The sequence below is a fragment of the Medicago sativa genome, chromosome 1 (assembly GCF_051527215.1).
Source record: "Medicago sativa cultivar Bolivia chromosome 1, Bolivia_mono, whole genome shotgun sequence".
Lineage (NCBI taxonomy): Eukaryota > Viridiplantae > Streptophyta > Magnoliopsida > Fabales > Fabaceae > Medicago > Medicago sativa.
Genome location: NC_140749.1, coordinates 24,634,396 through 24,654,233, shown reverse-complemented (window position 1 = coordinate 24,654,233; position 19,838 = coordinate 24,634,396). Strand labels below are relative to the sequence as shown.

The window sequence follows — 19,838 nt, the reverse complement described above, 5'->3', positions numbered from 1 at the left end:
GACGTAATTCAAACTTTTTTTTTTGACAAGGACGAAAATCAAAACACGCCTATATTACAGGGACAAAAATCATATTTAAGCCTAAAACCTTTTATTTTTGCACCATTTGTTTTGCTAAGGCATTTTCCCTCTTAGCTGTGTACGGGTAATCGTCCTCATCTGTTATTCCATTCCTTACAATATAATCAAAAGCATAAGGTATGAGACCTCTACGACATCCCTGGCTCTTTTTGTCGCAATCAATTAATTCTTGTACATCTAATGGTGTCAATGGGCCGCGGTCTTTGATTTTCAAAATTCCTTCTACCGCTGCCGTTGTCACAAATGCCCAACAACTTCCTATAATTAAAACAGATTAAACATTATCTATCCTTTTTTTGGGGGGTCAAGAAATTAAAGAAAAATGCAAAAGACTATTCTTACCACAGTTTCCTTGCTTCTTGACAGTGGTGAAGGCTCCACTCTGTCTCCAATCTATGCGCGCGCGTGCGTGCTGAAATGATACAAATATAAATTAATAATCAAAGAAGGTGTTTATTTTTAATGTGAAAATACTTAATGCCAAATACATATAAACCTTTATCCCCGTCAATAAGAATATGTCAAAAATACTCTATATAGGGGGCTGCTAACTTACACCCACCTAAAAACACTAGGTGCAAGTTAGCAAGCTACACCCACTTGTTATTTACCAAAAACCCTATTTGCCATTATTCAAACCAATTATAAATAGAAGGGTAATTTAGTAAGTTTCAAAAACATCACCTAACAATTTTTAGCTATAAACCATTGTCCTAGGTATAACAAGTTCTATCGACCATTGTCGTCGAATTAAAGTTACTTTTTCTTGTCTTTTATTTCTCTTGATAAAGCCACTGAAAGCCTATTTTTTTTGTTGTTATTTTTTCATGACAAGTAAAAAATCAAATAAATACCAAATACTAACAAAGCCACTACGAATACTGTACACAGACAAAGCTAATAGGCAATGTATCTTTTTTTGTTACTAGGCAATGTATCTTTTTTGGGTCTTGTTATCTTGTGCCCTTGGGGCACAAGTTAAGAAATCCAAAATTAGATGTTTTTCATAGAAAACATCAAAATTTTGACTTTAAAAAATTGACTAAGGTTGAATGCACAACTTTTAAGATCATTATTTCTATTTAAATTCCTTAATATGTGCCCTTAGGGCACATGTTAGCATTAACCATCTTTTTTTAGTCTTTGAGTATGTATGTAGGCTTCACAAATCAAAAGCGTGACACAACAAAAAAATGATACACCACTACAAAAAAAATCAATTTTGTTACTAGTAATTAATGCTGTGAAGGTTTTCCCTAAAAAAAAAAAATCCTGAGATGCTTGAAAAAAAAATCATGTGATGTATTACGCTTGTTACTCTTTTTATTCCCAACATGCATTGAAATTAATTGGAAGTAATTAAACCCTCACGTAAATTCCGCCGGAAAACTAGGAAAAACAATGATGTCCTTAAGCTAATTACAAAACTGTCCTTTTATTTAAAATAAGTATTAATATAAACTAATACTTAGTGGGTGCAGTTTGCTAACTTGCACCTTAGTATTTTTAGGTGGGTGCAAGTTAGCAGCCCTCACATATATATATATATATGTGTGTGTGTGTGTGTGTGTATGCGCGCGCGCGCGTGCGTGCGTGCTGAAATGATACAAATATAAATTAATAATCAAACAAGGTGTTTATTTTTAATGTGAAAATACCTAATGCCAAATACATATAAACCTTTATCCCCGGCGATAAGAATATGTCAAAAATACTCTATAGTACCATATATATGTATGCAATATTTTAATGTGTAATTCTTGCACTTGGACTTGGCAAATGATATTCAACTATGGATTACCAATCACATGGTTCTTTACTAATTGTGGTATATATGGAGTAGCTCGTCCGTATAATAATATGAGAAATGATAGGGTCACATCCTCTAACACACTCTTTAACACACTCCAATGATATTCAGCCACCTCATGCAACCTCTTTTATTCTATTACTTGCTACCTGTTTAAAGAGTAACTATTTTTTTTTAATTACTTTTTGTATTTTGACTCGTCATCTTCTTACTGTGAAATAAAAAATTCATCTTCTTTTGTGCTTCAACCTCCTACCACAATCTCTTCAAGCTCTATCGGAAACAAACATATTCCAGGACAAAGAATTTTTGGAAATTGGATTCAAATATATGATGGAAATGGATTAAACAACACAATTATGCAACAATTGAATCCATTATCGATGTTTCTTCAGCATACCCAGATTTAAAGCTTGGTTTAAAAATTAGAACCCAATTTGAAATTGATCAGTTTAAAAGATAATCTGGACAAAATTGTTGAATCTCATGGCAGAAAAAAATGGTTGTTACCCTCCTTTTGCACAAGAACTAGCACCATTTCCAGAGGAAAACGCAAGAGACTATGGGATGAAATCAAAGATCTACTTGGTGATGACGGTTAAATTCAAAAAACATATCTAACAACCCCATCAAGATTTTTTTTTAAAAAAAATTGTCCCTTTTTTCATCTCTATCACAACAGATCTAACAAGGAAACTACCATTGAGAAATTGTAAAGATTTTGCATTGTTGGGTTATGGGAGGGGAGAGAGAGAAGTCATTACAACTTGCACAGACGTGTGTTCTCTATGTCTTTTAATTTTCAATTAAAAGTGGCATTTTGTTTACTAAACCGGTAGAACAGGTAACAAGTAAAGGAATAAAAAAGATTGAATGAGGTGGCTGAATATTATTGGAGTGTGTTATAGAAGTGTGTTAGAGGGTGTGACCCTAGCATTTCTCATGTAAAAAAGAGAGATCAAACCTAAACATATAATAATCAAACAAGGTGCTACCTTAAGCATGTCATTGCCTTTTTTGTTTCTTTTTTTTAAGGATCTTTTTTAAGCTAGTTACAAAATTGCCCTTCTTTTTAAAATTAAGGGTTAATTAAGTAAATGGTCCCTATAATATTCATAATTTTGTTTTTAGTCCCTACAAAATAAAATCACACTTTTTAGTTCCTATAAAATTTTCCATCAACATTTTTGGTCCTTATAAAATTTTCCATCAGCATTAAGGAAAATGTGACAAGGACTAAAAAGTGTGATTTTATTTTGTAGGGACTAAAAACAAAACTGTGAATATTTATAGGGACTAAAAACTTAATTAATCCTAAAATTAATTAGAATATAAACAAAAGGGTTAATTATGTTTCTAGTCCCTATAAAATAGCGACCTTGTAAGTTTAGTCCTTACTTAATTTTAATAGCACTTTTAGTCCCTAATTTTATTTTTTTGCCCTGAGTATTAGTCCCTACTCAATTCAAATTTGTTTAATTTATGCTTAAACTATTAAATTTTTGAACAATTTTTTGCAGACATATTTAGAACATTACTAAAAGTTCCTCCGCAAAAAATTATCGCAAAATTTGATTTCTACATCCAGATTTTATTACTTTTTATCTTTAACTTTTGTCGTTTTAAAAAATTCATATTTAATTCATTTCATGTCTGAAAATTCTAAATTTTAGTAAACGAACCTTTCATAGTGTTCTAATCTTGTCTCAAAAAAATCGTTCAAAAATTTAAGAGTTTAAGGATAATTAATCAAACTTTGTTTTAGCAGGGACTAAAATTATAAGTAAATTTTTTTTATAGGGACTAAAAATGCTATTAAAATTAAGTAAGGACTAAACTTACAAGGTCGCTATTTTATAGGGACTAGAAACATAATTAACCCTAAACAAAATGGTGTTTTAGGGGGGTGTATTAGATTAGGATTTTGAAGGACATTTTTGCTTAAAAAAGTCTCAAAGATTTTAAAAGATTTTGTAGGATTTTAATGACTTTCATGATTTTAAAAGACAATCAGGATTTTCAATTTGGATTTCAATGGATTTACATCATAAGATTTTAAAGGATTTTATGAATTTTAAGGACTCATTGAAAAGAAATAATTACAACACACTCTCTATCATAATATTTTGAATACATACTCTTATTTTTTATTTTATTTTTATGAGAGATAGAGAGAGGGGGAAGAGAGGAGGGAGAGAAGGGAGAAAAGAGAGGAGAGAGAGAGAGAGGGAGAAGAGATATATATATATATATATATAGAGGGAGAAGAGAGAGAAGGGAGAAAAGAGAGGAGAGAGAGAGAGAGAGAGAAGGGAGAAGAGAGAGAGAGACGAAGAGAGAAGGGAGAAAAGAGAGGAGAGAGGGAAGGGAGAAGAGAGAAGGAAGAAGGGATAAGAAAGAGATAGTAAAAACTTTTAAAGAAAAACAATCTCAAGAAATCTTATGTCTTCATGAAAGACTTTTTTTGTTAAAATTTCACTAGAAAATCCCACAAAATCCATCAAAATCTAATTTATTAAACAATCCTTTGAAATTTGAATGATTTTGAATACCATGAGACTTTTTTTAAGTGATGAAAAGTCTTGATTGAATACCTCATGACTTTTTTAAAATGACAAAGAATCTTGATTGAATACCACAAAACTTTTTTTAAATTGCAAAGAGTCTTGATTGAATACCACAAGACTTTTTCATAATTAAAAAGTCTTTTAAAATCCCTTAGAATCTTAATCCAATACATCCCCCGTAAATTATAAGTGGGTGCAACTTGCTAACTTGCACCTTAGTGTTTTTAGGTGGGTGTAAGTTAGCATCCCCATATATATATATATATATATATATATATATATATATATGTATATGTTGTTTTTTGGATTTCCAAAGTGTTGAATTTGGATTTCCAAATTCTATTATCTACCGAAGTTGTTACTAGGTTGAGTCACGACCAGGTCGCTCTCTTTAAGACGTTTCGTGGCACTACCCAAAATTGTGCAAGGTAGACTATCAACCACGCCGCCTCCAGGATAAAACAAACCCAGCTACAACTGTTTGATTAACTACTGCACTGTAGTTAATCGTTCGAGAATTACACCTTCAAATATGGTACTAAGACCACTCTTTAATACTGAAACCACTTTAATATGGTATTATTACCATTCTATTATGGTGCTAAGACCACTCAAATATGGTGTTTCCACCATTCTAACCTTAATTTCTCCAAAGTATCAATATGACACTATGACATAGAACCCACACACAAACCTTTTCATAAGGTGTATTCTAAAAGCCCGTGCGTTTATGGCCTTGCACGTGTATCCCGGTTTAACGAACGCTCTAGGTATTCTTCCCCGAATCCCATAGGAACCTGCCCTTAGTTCCACATTCGTATAGGTGAGTCTATCAAGAGTACTCCTGTAGCTATGTACTCCACTCCAAATAGAGTATAGATCTCATTAAGAGTTTCTATTATCTCATCCTTCTATCGCTGCAGGAATCATGCTTTCTTACTTTTATCATAGCATGTTTTATCCCTTGTGACTTGTTATTACCCATTGAACCTATTTCTTGGGATCTCCAGTCATGTAGGTCGGGTTACCATCACTTGTGACCTTTGGGCATTAGTCCCATCCTATTGGATGTGTTTAGGACTTTCTTTCTAGTAATTCCTTTCGTCAAAGGATTAACTAATTCTTTATCAGTACGTACATGATTTACTTTAACCGTTCCTTTTGAGAGTAGCTAGCTCTCTATTTCTCTATGTGTTCGTTCCTTAATAATCGCCTCTTACCATTGTGGTAACGATTCTCAATTTTGGTAATAGCTGCAGACTATCACAATGAATTAACACTTCTGGAAACGGTTTTATCCACTAAGGGATCTCAATTAGCAAGCATCTTGTCAACTTGCTTCTCCACTAGTTTTCTCTAGTGTTCTCATCTCAGATTCATTCCATAGTGGACTGAGTCAATATCATTTGTTTTAACAAACAACTCCTCTAGTGATGCTCAATATACAAACACTAGTCGCTAAATGTTCATCTGAAAGATGTTCTATTTTATATCTTGTACCAGTTAAGTACAATAGGTTACTCCTAGTGAAGTAATGGCAATGCTTCTCATCCGTCTACTAGTAAACTTGCACAAGAGTTTTACGACATTGGCAATGTCGGGTCTAATACATTCAGTGGCTTACCTAAGGACTGCCAATGATGCTCGCATATTTTATTTGTTTAACTCCATCTCAAGTGTTCTTACACTTGGATCATAATATATGATTGCAAGTTTACGGTGAAATAATAATATTTCCTTAAGAACTTCAACTCTGTCTAGGTCTTTCTTATCAATGTTATTGATAAACAATGATTTCACATAATTCATAACATGAATCTTTAAATCAAATATGAGCAAGTCGTCTTTATAGAGACTTATGATCGTGCAAATATTATTTGTCACTTTCATTCACTTTATACTCATTCGATAGCATTAGAATGTCAAATATTTCATGTCATTCCTTAAGAGTTTATTTTAGACCATACAAATAATTATCTAACTTACAGACCTTGTTTTCTTGTCCATGAATCACAAAACCTTAATATAGATTTCTTCTTCTAGTTCGCCATAAAAAGAGGCAACTTTCACATCCATTTGGAGTACTATCGAGTTATGAACGCGGCTAAAGGGACTAGTACTCTTATGGATATGATTTTTGTGACTGGTGAATGAATGTCGAAGAAGTCTATATTTTTCTCTGTCTAAAACCTTTGACTACAAGGAGAGCCTTGTATTCATCAACCGTTCCATCAGGTTTTAGTTCCTTTTTCCAAAATCAAATACAACTGATTGGTTTTGCAACTATGAGACAAGTCAACCAAGTGTCATGTTTTGTTAGACTCTAGAAAATTCATTTCATCGTTTATTGCTTTTTGCCATAATTCAGCATCCAATGAGGATATAACTTCTTTAAGGCTTAATGAATCTTCTTCCAATGTATAAACCAAGTTCATACTTCTTTAGCAATTTTAGCTTTCTTACCTCCTTGAGGTTCTATAACGTCTCGTATGATGTTTTCATAACTATTTCTAATTACATGAATGTGATTAGATATAGTGCCCCCACTAGTTCTTAATATACAAGGGGAATTTTGTTTACCCCCACTAGTGCCCCCACTATTCTTTAATTTACAGGGGTACTTACTTCATAGAAATCAACATCTTTTAAATCCTATGATCACTTTAACATTTAGGTCATAAAACCTATATGTTTCGTTATTTATCGCATACCCGATGAATACACATTCATAGGTTCTACTAGTGAGTTTAACTCTCTTGGGTTCAAAGTCCGAACTGATGTCAGACAATCCCAAGTTCAAAAAATAAGACAAGTTGAGTTGTCTTTTCTTCAAAAATTTCTTAATTAGAATTTTTGTTCTTAGACTTGGGTTCTCTATACAACATAAATTTCAATTTTTGTTATAAAAATTGAATATATCAAGCATATCAATTTTATTTTTCAAAATTTACAGTCATCAATAAATATGATAAAATATCATTTTATCATTTCTAGTTTATGTGTCATCGAGTTCACACATATCATAATTTATTTAAGTTTTAGAGATTCATATTCTCTAAATTCATTTATATGAACTTTTGGTTCATATATCTTGACTGCAACAAATAAAATTGTCTAATCATATAACTTTGGAATTAAATCCAAGTTACTCAAATTTAAAATTAAAAGCTTGTTCACGTGATAAATTTTGATATGTCAAATATTAAAATCACACAACTAGTAAAATAGAAGGAGAATTTAATTTTTAACATACCATCAAAGTGCAGTCTTTTCCCACAAGAATGCATGGTACACAAGTCTCTCTTTTTTAAGTCTGAGTCAACTCAGTCTTATTCAATAGAAATCTGAAATTAAGATTCTTTCTTATTTTTATACAAAATATTTGGAAAAATATCTCATATAATTTCTAGTTAGAAACAAAATGACCGATCAGCTCTAGATAATTTGTTTCTTATCATGATGATTATATATAAACTTTACATAACCATTTCATGTTACTGTTTCAAAAGAAAACAACACGTAAGCATGTGTTGCATCCGAAAGACTTTTGAGTTCATCAAAATAAAATAGCAAACCTCACATTATTTTATATTTCGGTCCATGCCTTTTCTAATGTTGTGTAACAAACTCGTCTTGTTTGGTTCTGTAACAAATAATTTGTTTTGTAACAAATTATTGTTTCACTATATGGCTCTAATTTCGAAACCATATTTCAAACAAATTCAACGTATTTGAATTTTTTGTGTTTGTTATTTAAAACAACAATCACTTCATCGTTTCAGTCAAAAGATGTATTTCTATAGCTTGATTTATCCTTAATGTATTTAGGGACAACTTAACCTCAATAAGTAACTTCTTCGGTAGACATAGCAGTACCAAACGTCTTAAAATTGTTGTTTTTTGGATTTCCAAACTGTTGAATTTGGATTTCCAAATTCTATTATCTACCGAAGTTGTTACTAGGTTGAGTCACGACCAGGTCGCTCTCTTTAAGACGTTTCGTGGCACTACCCAAAATTGTGCAAGGTAGACTATCAACCACGCCGCCTCCAGGATAAAACAAACCCAGCTACAACTGTTTGATTAACTACTGCACTGTAGTTAATCGTTCGAGAATTACACCTTCAAATATGGTACTAAGACCACTCTTTAATACTGAAACCACTTTAATATGGTATTATTACCATTCTATTATGGTGCTAAGACCACTCAAATATGGTGTTTCCACCATTCTAACCTTAATTTCTCCAAAGTATCAATATGACACTACGACCACTCAAATATGGTGTTACCACCATTTCTCCTCAAATAGAAAAATATTGTTATATATACCGTTAATATCATTCTTGATTCCGACGGGACATTATTATTCCAAATAGTGACTATGATCTTAAAAATACTCTTTATTCCGAAGGGACATATATTACCGAAGGGACTATGAACTTAAGACCATTCTTAATTCCGAAGGGACATTAAACCGAAAAGGGACTATGGTCTTAAGAACACTCTTAATTTCGAAGGGACAGAAAGGAGTAGAAAAAGGAGAAGGACTTGTCAAACAAGTCAAAGGAGGGAGAAGAGATGAAAGACTCGTCAACACAAGCCAAAAAAGGGAGAAGAGAGAAAGAGTTCCCGACAACTCAATGAAACTCTTTGGTGTGTGGAATGCACTGTGTGGGCTCTCTATTTATAGAGAAAATTCACAACTAATAAGTGAGAAACTTTGGGAACAAGTAATATGAGAAACTTTGGGAACAAGTAACATATTACTTTGCGATTAAGTAATTCACATATTAGATCTAGTACAAAAATATCTTAATTGAGTACTAAAATATATTAAATTTAGTACAAAAATATATTATATTATGTACCAAAATATTTTAGCAAAACTTGGGGACTAAGAAAGCACTTTCTAATAATGATTAAATTAATTATTTAATTTATCATTTCCAAATAATAAAATATATATCAATATATATTTTTTCTCTAGTGCTTATGTACCCCCATTAATTAGAGGTACACCCCCACTATATAAACACTACTAATGTGTGTGTTCCATCCGACGTGGGACTTTCACTTTTTTCAATTCACACAACACTAGTTCTACCCAACATGGAAATTTGTGTTTAGTCTTTTTACTCAATTTCCACACATGTTCCAACAATATATATATATATATATATATATATATATATATATATATATATATATATATATATATATATGAGAAGAGATCCATTGACTCCAAGAGTAAGTATAAAAAGTTACTCCAAATCTTAACCATTGATTTTAATATTAATTGATGGTTGTGATTAATCACTACTAATCCATATCATAAGGTTGTAATGCTCCTTCTTCCTAAACAGCTCAACACCTGCATGTTCCAACGACAAGGCAATCTCAAAGACTTTCGTGGAACTTAAAATAAATCAAGTTGAAAACTACATACTATTTGCTGAAATTGTATATCCAATTGTATCTAAGATTTGGCTTAGAAAATCATGCAATTATGTGATAAATTCAATTCTAGATTATTTATATGAATAAGTAAAGATCTGATTCAATCAAAATAATATTGACCTTCTATCGAATAAAAGAAAAAAACTGATTCAATTAACTTCATTTGTTTTCTATAGGATTCAATCAGTTGTATTCTACGATTGCAAAGTTCATAGTTGAATCAGATTTTTTTCCCTTTAATCTCAAAAGAAAAAAACTGATTCAATTAACTTCATTTGTTTTCTATAGGATTCAATCAGTTGTATTCTACGATTGCAAAAGTTCATAGTTGAATCAGATTTTTTCCCTTTAATCTCCTATCGAATAAAATGGTTGGTGATTTACGTTATTATTTAATAGCAAAAGTTCACCATTGCATTAGCCATTTATTTGGATTGTTTTTGTTTCACTGATGGGTGGGTTGTTTAGGAAGAAGGAGCAATAAAACCTATGCTAGGGATTAGTGGTGATTAATCACAACCATCAATTAATATTAAAATTAATGGCCAAGATTTGGAGTAACTCTTTACACTTACTCTTGGAGTCAATGGATCCCTCCTCTATATATATATATATATATATATATATATATATATATATATATATATATATATATATATATATATATATATATATATATATAAAACCTCTATCCCTACGATAAGAATATGTCAAAAATACTCTTTAGTACCATATATATACGAGCAAGGTTTTAATGTGTAAAATGTGGGGATGATTTGTGAAGTTTGTGATAATTCCAGCTCATTGTGTAATTCATGCATGGGGACTTCGCAAAATGGTATCCAACTATGGATTACCAATCACATCGTTCTTTACTAATTGTGGTTTATGAATGGAGTAGCTCGTACATACATTATATATGCAACGTGGATAAGTTAAGGTTCATCTAATTTATTGTTAATTAATTAGGAGTGTTATATTGGTGTACACATCATATGCATGTGTTGTTTAAGACTTTTTAGAAATATATCGATCAAATTAAAGTTTGAATAGATCCTCATGTAGCACTATGGTGATTAAGATGTGAAATTGGGTACTAATCCTCCTCTAAAAAAATGTATACAAGTCCCCTAAAAAAATTGAATTAGTAACACTCATTCTAATACTCTATTTCAAACACCACTTTTTTATTGGCTAAGTTTCATATCAGTTTCATCATTTTCTCACATAAGATTGTGTGGTCAACTTGAATTTCGGACATCAATAGAATAAGTCTTAATAATAGAGTGTTATAGTAAATGTTTTTAACACTATTGGGTGATCAAATATATAAAAAAGCCGAGGAATATGCTTTTTCTATAAACCAATACAAAAGTAGAAATATTGAAGATTTGTTCTAATTACATCTTATGAACTTTGGGTTACACCTTGATTTGATGAAAATTTTCTTCACCTCTTTTAAAATTTTCAACGGGCATGAACTTTTAATGGAAGCTAATTTGTACATCAATATTTAACCTTTAGTCAAATTGGTTCACATTCAATTGATTTTTGTGAGATAGGTGAATAGTATGATTTAGGAATGAAAATATAGGATTTGTATAGTTGTTATAAGGTCAAGGACTATTTTGGTATTATAATAATTATAACGAAGCTTTAAGTGTGACAAAACATTTTAGGAGTGTAACTAAAAAAAATTTAAAAAGTGAGTGCAAATGACCTACTCGAAATCAAACAAACAAGGAAACTTTAATGAATATATAAAAAGAGCAATGATATTCTAACAACCAAAAATCAACAACTTTTGTGACAACCACCAATTTTCAAAGGAAAAGTAGATAGTGACACGGAAACCAAAGCAATAGAGAGAGAAAGTAAAAAGATAATGTGAGTATGAGAGATAAAGTTGTCACATAGGTTGTCACAAAATGGTTGTTAGAATATCATTTCTCATATAAAAATTAGTCTCAGAAATACAACTGATAGTTATAGGAACATTAGATGTGTTTAAGCACGAGTTCGAACTATGAAGGTTTGCACTTATCCGTACTTACAATAAAATGATCATTTCTCCTTCTTCTCTTTAACCTTTCATAATCTCCTATCATTATTCTCCCTCCTTCTATTCTTTAATCTTTTGTCTTTCATCCTTTTATTTCTCCTTCTTCTTTAATTTGTTATCATTTGTAATCTTCATTTTTTATTTTAATCTTTCATTCATTTCCTATCATTATTCTCCCTCCTTCTATTCTTTAATCTTTTGTCTTTCATCCTTTTATTTCTCCTTCTTCTTTAATTTGTTATCATTTGTAATCTTCATTTTTTATTTTAATCTTTCATTCATTTACCCTACTTCCGCTGCAAGAAAACTTGTCATCACCCGCAAAATTTAGCCACGACCCCGTGCCCGTGGCTGCTGTAATGTTTTATGTATAGTGTGCCAAGCCGTCACTAAATTGTGGATAAAGATGTCGGTGTTACATAGACTTGTAAGAGGTGTAACCCATAGACTGGCCATTGATAAATATTCATAATATTTTTTTTTTTTTTGAGAAATGGATAAAAGTCATAATACTGCTAATTATTTTCACTTCTTTTAGTTACAAAATTATTTTCACTTCATGCTTTAATTTATTTGTTTATTTTTTTGACAAAATGTTTACCTCGAATTTTTTGATGGTAAAGGTTTACCTCCAAATTTTTAGAATAAAAAATTAAAATTATTTTCACAATAAACTCAAAACTATTTGTGAAGGATTTTCTCGAGTGACCATCTTTGCCTTCATAAAATTGCTAAAGGAAGACCATTGTTGCCTCTTTTCCTAATCAATTGTGAAGACTCGGAGGGAGGAGACTATCGCTGCCTCTTTTCCTTATCATTTCATTTTCATCCATCTCTCCTCTTTTTAGTGAAATATCATTAATTAAATAATTCATTGTTTGATTAAATTTAGGATTTTTTTTAGAGGAATTAAATTTAGCCTTTCTTTAGGGGATTAAATGTAGGCTTGATTATTTAATTAAAACTTGATTTTATTAATTAAATCATTAATCTATGGGCATTGCTATTCATAGCGAGGAGCAGTTTCACGAGAGTTCGTGAATAAAAGGTGGCCGTTGGATCTGCTTTACCACATATCAAGGAAGGTTGGAATAAAAGATGACATCATGCTACATTATCAAGGTACACAATACAAAGCTGGTCGTGATACTTTCGCTTGGAATTTTGTCGCGATCTACAGCATTTTCCTTAATCTATACTATGTCTATAAAGGGAATACATGGTTTGGACTCTCTTTTTCATTTTTCAATTATACAATTTTTTTTTAAAAAGCCAAATTGAAAAATATTACCATGAAAAGAAAAAAAAACCGATCTATCACAAGGTGTACCAGAGGAGAGCAACTGTCTCATAAGCTTACAACCATCACAACCAAGAGGCAAAAAAGAAATACATAATTACCCAATCCCTATCCTCGTTAATTAAAAAAAAAATGTGCCTACAAGAATGTTATGTTGTTAGTGTCACTCAAAATGATAAGAATTTATATTATATTTGTTATATTATTAGTATTGTTGAAAAAAATATGTATAGTTTGTTACAATATGTAAGTGAAAAATATTTATACCTATACTTTTAGTCAAAATCAAATAATTTTATCAAATGATGTCTTGCGACCCAGAATAATCTATTTTATCAAATAAATTGTGTCCAGAATTTTATGATGATTTTTTTGAAGGAAGAATTTTATGATGATGTATTTGGTTTAAACGCAATTTCTCTTTTTGACACTTGTACTAATATCTAAGACGATGTTCTTCCTCATCTTAATTTTAAATTTACTTCGTTCCCGTTTTTTTTTCATCTCTTTTTATAAAGAAACTTGAAACATGGAATATTCTATTTGAGCTTAAATTAAAAATTGGTTATTAAAACACACACAAATATATATATATATATATATATATATATATATATATATATATATATATATATATATATATATAGGATCAAATGACACCAAGGTGTCAAATTAAATTTGACACCAAATCCTAGCCATTAATACAGTTTTAATCTAACGACTCCCATCATTTCATTAAATGCTCACATGCTTGATCAAGTGCCCCACATTTTAATTTTAGAAATAATTTATTCTTTCTTCTTTTGGTTAATTACTTTCCAAAAATTCTAATATTCTATATTTTTTTTTGAAGGATTCTATATCATTTATTCTTAGGGCTCTCTTGCACATGATTTACCCCTATTTCATTACTTCGAAACCTAATTGCCTTTTTTTTTTTTTTTGCTATACCAGTATTTTATGCTTCACTTACGGATTGATGTCGTCACGCTATGAATTACTCACAACCTTGCATGAAAAACTTAAATTAGAGAATTAGTCATTATTCACTTTGTTCATGTTTTTGGCCTCCCTGGCCCTTCTTTAAAACAAATTTTTTAAGGCTCTTCTAAAAAATAGTTAATAGCAATAAACTCAATAAAGAAATAAGGCTGTTATAGGATGAGCAAAACGACAATTAAGTTTTGGACAGCAGCCACAAAATTTAAGTTTTCGACTAGTATAGGAAAAGAGAAGATGGAAGTTGTGATGGTGAATAGTTTGGGAAGTGAAGCATAAAATAGTGGTATAGAAAAAGAAAGAAAAAAAAAAGGGCAATTAGGTTTTGGAGTAATGAAATAGGGGTAAATCATGTGCAGACGATGTAGAATCCTTAAAAAAAATATAGATTATAATTTTTGGAAAGGAATTAACCAAAAGAAGAAAAAATAAATTATTTCTAAAAATAAAAGGTGGGTCACTTGATCAAACATGTGAGCACTTAATGAAATAATGGAAGCCATTAGATTAAAACTGTATTAATGACTAGGATTTGGTGTCAAATTTATTTGACACTTGGTGTCATTTGATCCTATCCCATCAGATTAAAAAGCAAGGGTAGAGATTAAATTAACTTAAGTGGGTCATATGCCATGTGATTATTCTCTCACTAATTTTCATCATTCAGGTTTCAGTCCGTGCTTAACCCTTCTTCTTCCTTCAAGCCCTTGTGTTTCTTCCCCTCACTCACCATCAACAATCTTTTCCGGCGACCCCCACCTCCCTGGCTCCCGGCATCCTCACCTTCCACCACCGGTTCGTGGACAGAAACCTGTCGCCGCCGCCGTTTTCCTACACGTGTTTGTTGTTGAAAGTTCCATAAAAAAATCCATTCCATATTTTAAGTTAATTCTTAGTTCTTCCCAATCTCTCTCTCGATTGATCTCAACTTATTTGAGAAATAAAAAACTTTTCATTTCTAAATCTAATTTCAATTAACAACCATCAGATCTGTATTTTAATTTGGGTAAAATAAAGAATTGCTTTAGCGTTTCTGTCACTGAATTAATTAAAATTTTATGTCATTTTTGTATTGAAAAAGGAACAAGCAATCAATTTTATGCCATTTTGATCTTCTGTCTATGTTAATGGTTGGTGGTGAAGAGAGATGTCAACATGAAAGATAGTGGGTGGACATCAGAAATCGTTGTTGTTTGGGGAAGATGAACAAAGGAATGAATTGATGAGAATTGATAGAATACATTAAGAGAGCTTTTTAATCTGAAACATTTATTTTTTATCTGATGGTGCTCATTCATTCTCACCATTCTCACATACATAAGTCATTCTCATGTGATATGCCCTATATATATATATAACACGAGACCAGGATTTCTGACTGGTAAATATAAAAAGGACCAAAATTTATGACTGATGCATATAAAAATAACATTGTACCAATATTTGTGATTGACCTCCTAAAAAAAATTAGTGACTAACATATAGATAAAAAAAACGTAAGACCAATGTATGCAATGTAAATGATAATTATAAAAAAAAAAAAAATAACAAGAACAAGGTTTGTGACTAATAAATATAAAAATAACCATGGACCAAGACTTGTAATTGATAAATATAAATAAAAAACATGGAATCAAGATTTGCGATTGAGAAATATAAAAAAAAACACTAAATAACGATTTGTGATTGATAAATATAAAAAGCAAGAGACCAAGATTTATGATCAATAAATATAAAAAACACGAGATCAAGTATTAAAAAAACGCGGGGACAAAATTTGTGATTAAAAAAAAACAGGATCAAGATTTATGAGTCATAAATTTATTATAAATAATAAAAAGGGACCAATACCGTAAGTGATAGATATTCTTAAAAAAGAAATTAATATTTACAATTTATATAAGTTTACTAATTTCCTAAAAAAATATTGTTATTAGTTTTTAAAGTCACATGTAAAAAAGAGTAGAACTGAAAAAAAATCTTTCGCACAATCGAGTATCTCTATGCATCGTATTTTACTAGTTTTGTTACAGTAGCAGTAGATTAATTATTGTAGCAGTAAATAAAAGCACCATGCAAAGATACTTACGTGTCGATGTATCTTCAAATGTACCTCTAAGGTACTATTGAGAGGATGCTAACTCAGTTATCACTCACTTCTGCTCAAGAGAGTCATCAAATCACATGGCATCCCAAAAGGAACCAAAGAAGATCATAATTGATACTGACCCTGGAATCGGTAAATATTAATTAGTACTTTTTTTTTTTTTTGCTCTGTCTATGTTTAATTTTTCAAATTCCATGTTTCTTTGACTTTGATCATAATATTGTAATTGATTCTTTGTGTTTAGATGATGCTATGGCAATATTCCTTGCTCTAAGATCACCAGAAGTTCAAGTTATTGGACTTACAACTATCTTTGGAAATGTTTACACTACTCTTGCTACCAGAAATGCCTTGCACTTGGTAATACTTTGTTTTGTTATTGTTTAAGTGATGGATTTGTTTCTGTTTTTGTTCTAACTTACCTTAAAATCTATGTATCGGAGAGCTAATTTCTTGTAACGTTTTTGAATCTCATCTCATGTAAAGACTTATTGGTAGTAGATTGGAGAACTGCTCTCTCCTGCAGACGTAGGTCAATTTAAGCCGAATTGAGTAAATAATTTTGGTGTGTTTGTTTCTCTACTCTCTTTATATTTTTGGATTGATGGTTTGTATTTGCATTATAGATACGTTCTAGATTTGCTATAGGTTGAATCTCTATTTGCTTGGATTGTGTGGTGTTTGATTGCCATTGTTATAATTTGCTCCACTTTTTTTTGAATTTAAAACAGTGTTATTTGATGAAATCCACTTTTGATACTAAATTTGCATTTGTGTAGTTGGAGTTTGCTGGAAGAACTGATATACCAGTTGCTGAAGGATCTCATGTCACATTAACTGTAAGTGTGTAACAACTCGTATATCTACTTTCATAGGTTGTTAAAAGAAGGTCCTTTTGTCGTGATTCGAGGTTTTCGATGTCTCTATGACCACACCGCAACCAAGGTCTTCTGCTAGCTGCATGTAGCACTGACGCTTTAGATTAAAGACATGTCCAGTGTCGTGACACATGAGGTTACACTCAATCATTTATTATTGGTGTCAATGTGTCAGTTTCTGTGTCGTGTCCATTTGACAATAATTCTCAGCAATATCAAGGGTCCCGATGATCATGATTTAAAACCTTGGCCTTGGTTATATCTGTGTATTCATTTCAAATGCATTATTGTTGATGAGCTCACCGATGAAGTCACTTAGAAATTGTAGTATGAAATTAGTTGATTTGTAGTATAACTTGGTATTTGACTTCACTAATTATTGTCACTCATTTCACTTTTACAGAAAGAAACAAAACTTCACATTAGGGATTCTGTCCATGGTGCAGAGGGACTTGGCAACCAAAATTTTCCACCACCAAATGGGAAACCCGTTGAAGAATCAGCTGCTTCTTTTTTGGTTAACCAAGCAAAAGATAACCGTGGAAAAATCACCGTTGTGGCATTAGGTCCTCTAACAAATATTGCTTTGGTATGATATGTTTGCAATTTCAAATATGTTATTTTCAAGTTACTCTTCGTACTTCGTCTCACGACAAAATTCTGCATGGCAGGCTATACAGATGGACCCGGAATTTTCTAAGAACATTGGTCAGATTGTTCTGCTTGGTGGAGCTTTTGCGGTAAATGGAAGTGTGAATCCAGCTGCTGAAACAAATGTAAGTATTTCAATTCTTTATTCAAATTCTTGAAATAAACTCCGTAAAACTATTACACCGCTCACCGCTTGATCTATCTAAATTTTCAGTTGGATTTGATTCCAGATATTAGGTGATCCAGATGCTGCAGATGTTGTATTCACAAGTGGCGCAGATGTTCTCGCCGTGGGAATAAACGTTACACAACAAGTCATATTTACAGGTACCCCCATTGGAACTCTTTGTTGATTCATGTCGAACAACATGATCATGCTGCTATTTTAATTTTGATTCATGTCAGTTGTTTTGCTCTGTCACATTTGTTTTGGTTTACCCTTATCCAAAAAACAAAATGACTAGGTTCTGATCGAGAAAAGTTGGCAAGTTCAAAAGGAAAATTTGCTCAATACTTGAATCGAATCTTAGAGGTGTATTTCTCTTACTATCGTAAGGCATACAACATCAAAGGTTAGTCTTCATACTTCACCAAATAAATAGGAGAGAATTAATCATCTGACTAATAGATTATAGTTTTTTTATACAGGAATTTACCTTCATGACCCAACAGCGTTGCTTGTAGTCGTTGATCCTTCACTTGTAACCTGCACGGAGGGTGTCGTTAGAGTCCAAACCAGTGGTATTACAAGGGGACTTACAATACTCGGAAATAAACAGAAAAGGTAGAAATCCCTAGCAGTTGATATAAGGCCTGGGAGGGCTAGGGATATTTTTTTTTTTTTTTACTTTATCTATATTCAGATGGATGCTAATGCTCATTTCGTAACAGTTCTTTCCAAACTGAAATTATGCAGAATAGTTTTTTAAGATGTTATTGGGATTGCATTTTGTCCTGAAACATTCTCTAAAGAACAACAATCACCACCAAGCTTATCCCTCTTAGTTGGTTCTGTCATGTACCTTGCTGGACCGGACATGATGACAGGGATACTCTGATGGTGAGTAGTGTTTTAGCGGAATAGAGAGCATAACCTAGAGTATGTTAAGCTTGTTCCTGATTGCTGAGGGACAGTGTGCCCCTTTGATGATAAGAACACAAGCAAATGAGGAAATCTTACTTTAAAAGCTAGTTGTCAAGTGGTAGGACTTTATTATTGAAAAATGAAAAGGTGGTTGAATCTCGACTTAGGTGATTTGGGTATGTGTAGAAGAAATATGTAGATTGCATAGTAAACAAAGTAAATCAGATGAAGGGTAGTCCAATTGCTAAAGACAGAGAAAGACCTAGAAAATTGTACGAAAAACTATTAAGAAAGACTTCAAGGTCAATATTTTGGCTAGAGATATGATCTTGAAGAACTAATGAGTTTCCGTGAAAAGCTTGGGAGAACCAATTAGATGGTTTGCTCTCTTTTTTAACTGTTTTCAACATTGAAAAAGTCCAATATAATGGATGTTTTAGGAAGGGGGGTTGAACAAAAGCCTCTTTGTAATGATATCTTGTCTCTTCATCTTGTATTGCAAATCTGTCGGTCAACTTTGACTTTGCGTTACCGTTATTATATGCGGCCTCACTTTTATATCTTTTTTCTGATTGTAATAAACCAGGTTTGGTCAAGTCACTGAATGGTGCAATATGCCAACAGTTAAAGTAGCTGTGACAGTTGATGCTCCTAGAGTTGTGAAATTGGTCATGGATCGTCTTTTGGATTGATCGTAATACGAAGTTGTTTAATAAGAATTATTGACTCTTGTATGCTGAGAAACATGATACCAGAGGATATGACAGAGAAAGGTTAAAAAGTTTGTATTGAATATAATAGAAATATGATACAAATGAAAGAGTCATGCTTCTCCCTTA

The 19,838-nt window shown here is 31.7% G+C and overlaps 1 protein-coding gene across 3 annotated transcripts; it reads left to right on the top strand.

Moving 5' to 3' along the window:
• The first annotated feature begins 16,356 nt into the window (after window positions 1–16,356).
• LOC146953832 (putative uridine nucleosidase 2) lies at window positions 16,357–19,838 on the top strand. 3 transcript variants are annotated; one of them, XR_015011187.1, is made up of 10 exons: window positions 16,357–16,518; window positions 16,631–16,746; window positions 17,166–17,225; window positions 17,668–17,853; window positions 17,936–18,040; window positions 18,146–18,242; window positions 18,380–18,487; window positions 18,564–18,699; window positions 18,832–18,975; window positions 19,586–19,838. XR_015011187.1 is itself a non-coding variant. In XM_085711829.1 (9 exons), the coding sequence occupies exons 1-9, from the start codon at window positions 16,464–16,466 to the stop codon at window positions 19,689–19,691; spliced, it is 969 nt and encodes a 322-aa protein (XP_085567955.1). In that variant the 5' UTR covers window positions 16,357–16,463; the 3' UTR covers window positions 19,692–19,838. The 3 variants fall into 3 exon arrangements, 2 of the variants coding, with proteins under 2 accessions (XP_085567955.1, XP_085567957.1); XM_085711829.1 differs by lacking the exon at window positions 18,832–18,975; XM_085711831.1 differs by lacking the exon at window positions 18,832–18,975 and having other exon boundaries at window positions 16,362–16,518; window positions 17,936–18,004.

Excerpts from the sequence above, each read along its gene's own strand:
- LOC146953832 (XM_085711829.1), top strand. The coding sequence starts at position 16,464 with ATGGCATCCCAAAAGGAACCAAAGAAGATCATAATTGATACTGACCCT. Across the intron at positions 16,747-17,165 it reads CCAGAAATGCCTTGCACTTG|TTGGAGTTTGCTGGAAGAAC; the intron begins GTAATACTTTGT and ends GCATTTGTGTAG. Across the intron at positions 17,226-17,667 it reads GATCTCATGTCACATTAACT|AAAGAAACAAAACTTCACAT; the intron begins GTAAGTGTGTAA and ends TCACTTTTACAG.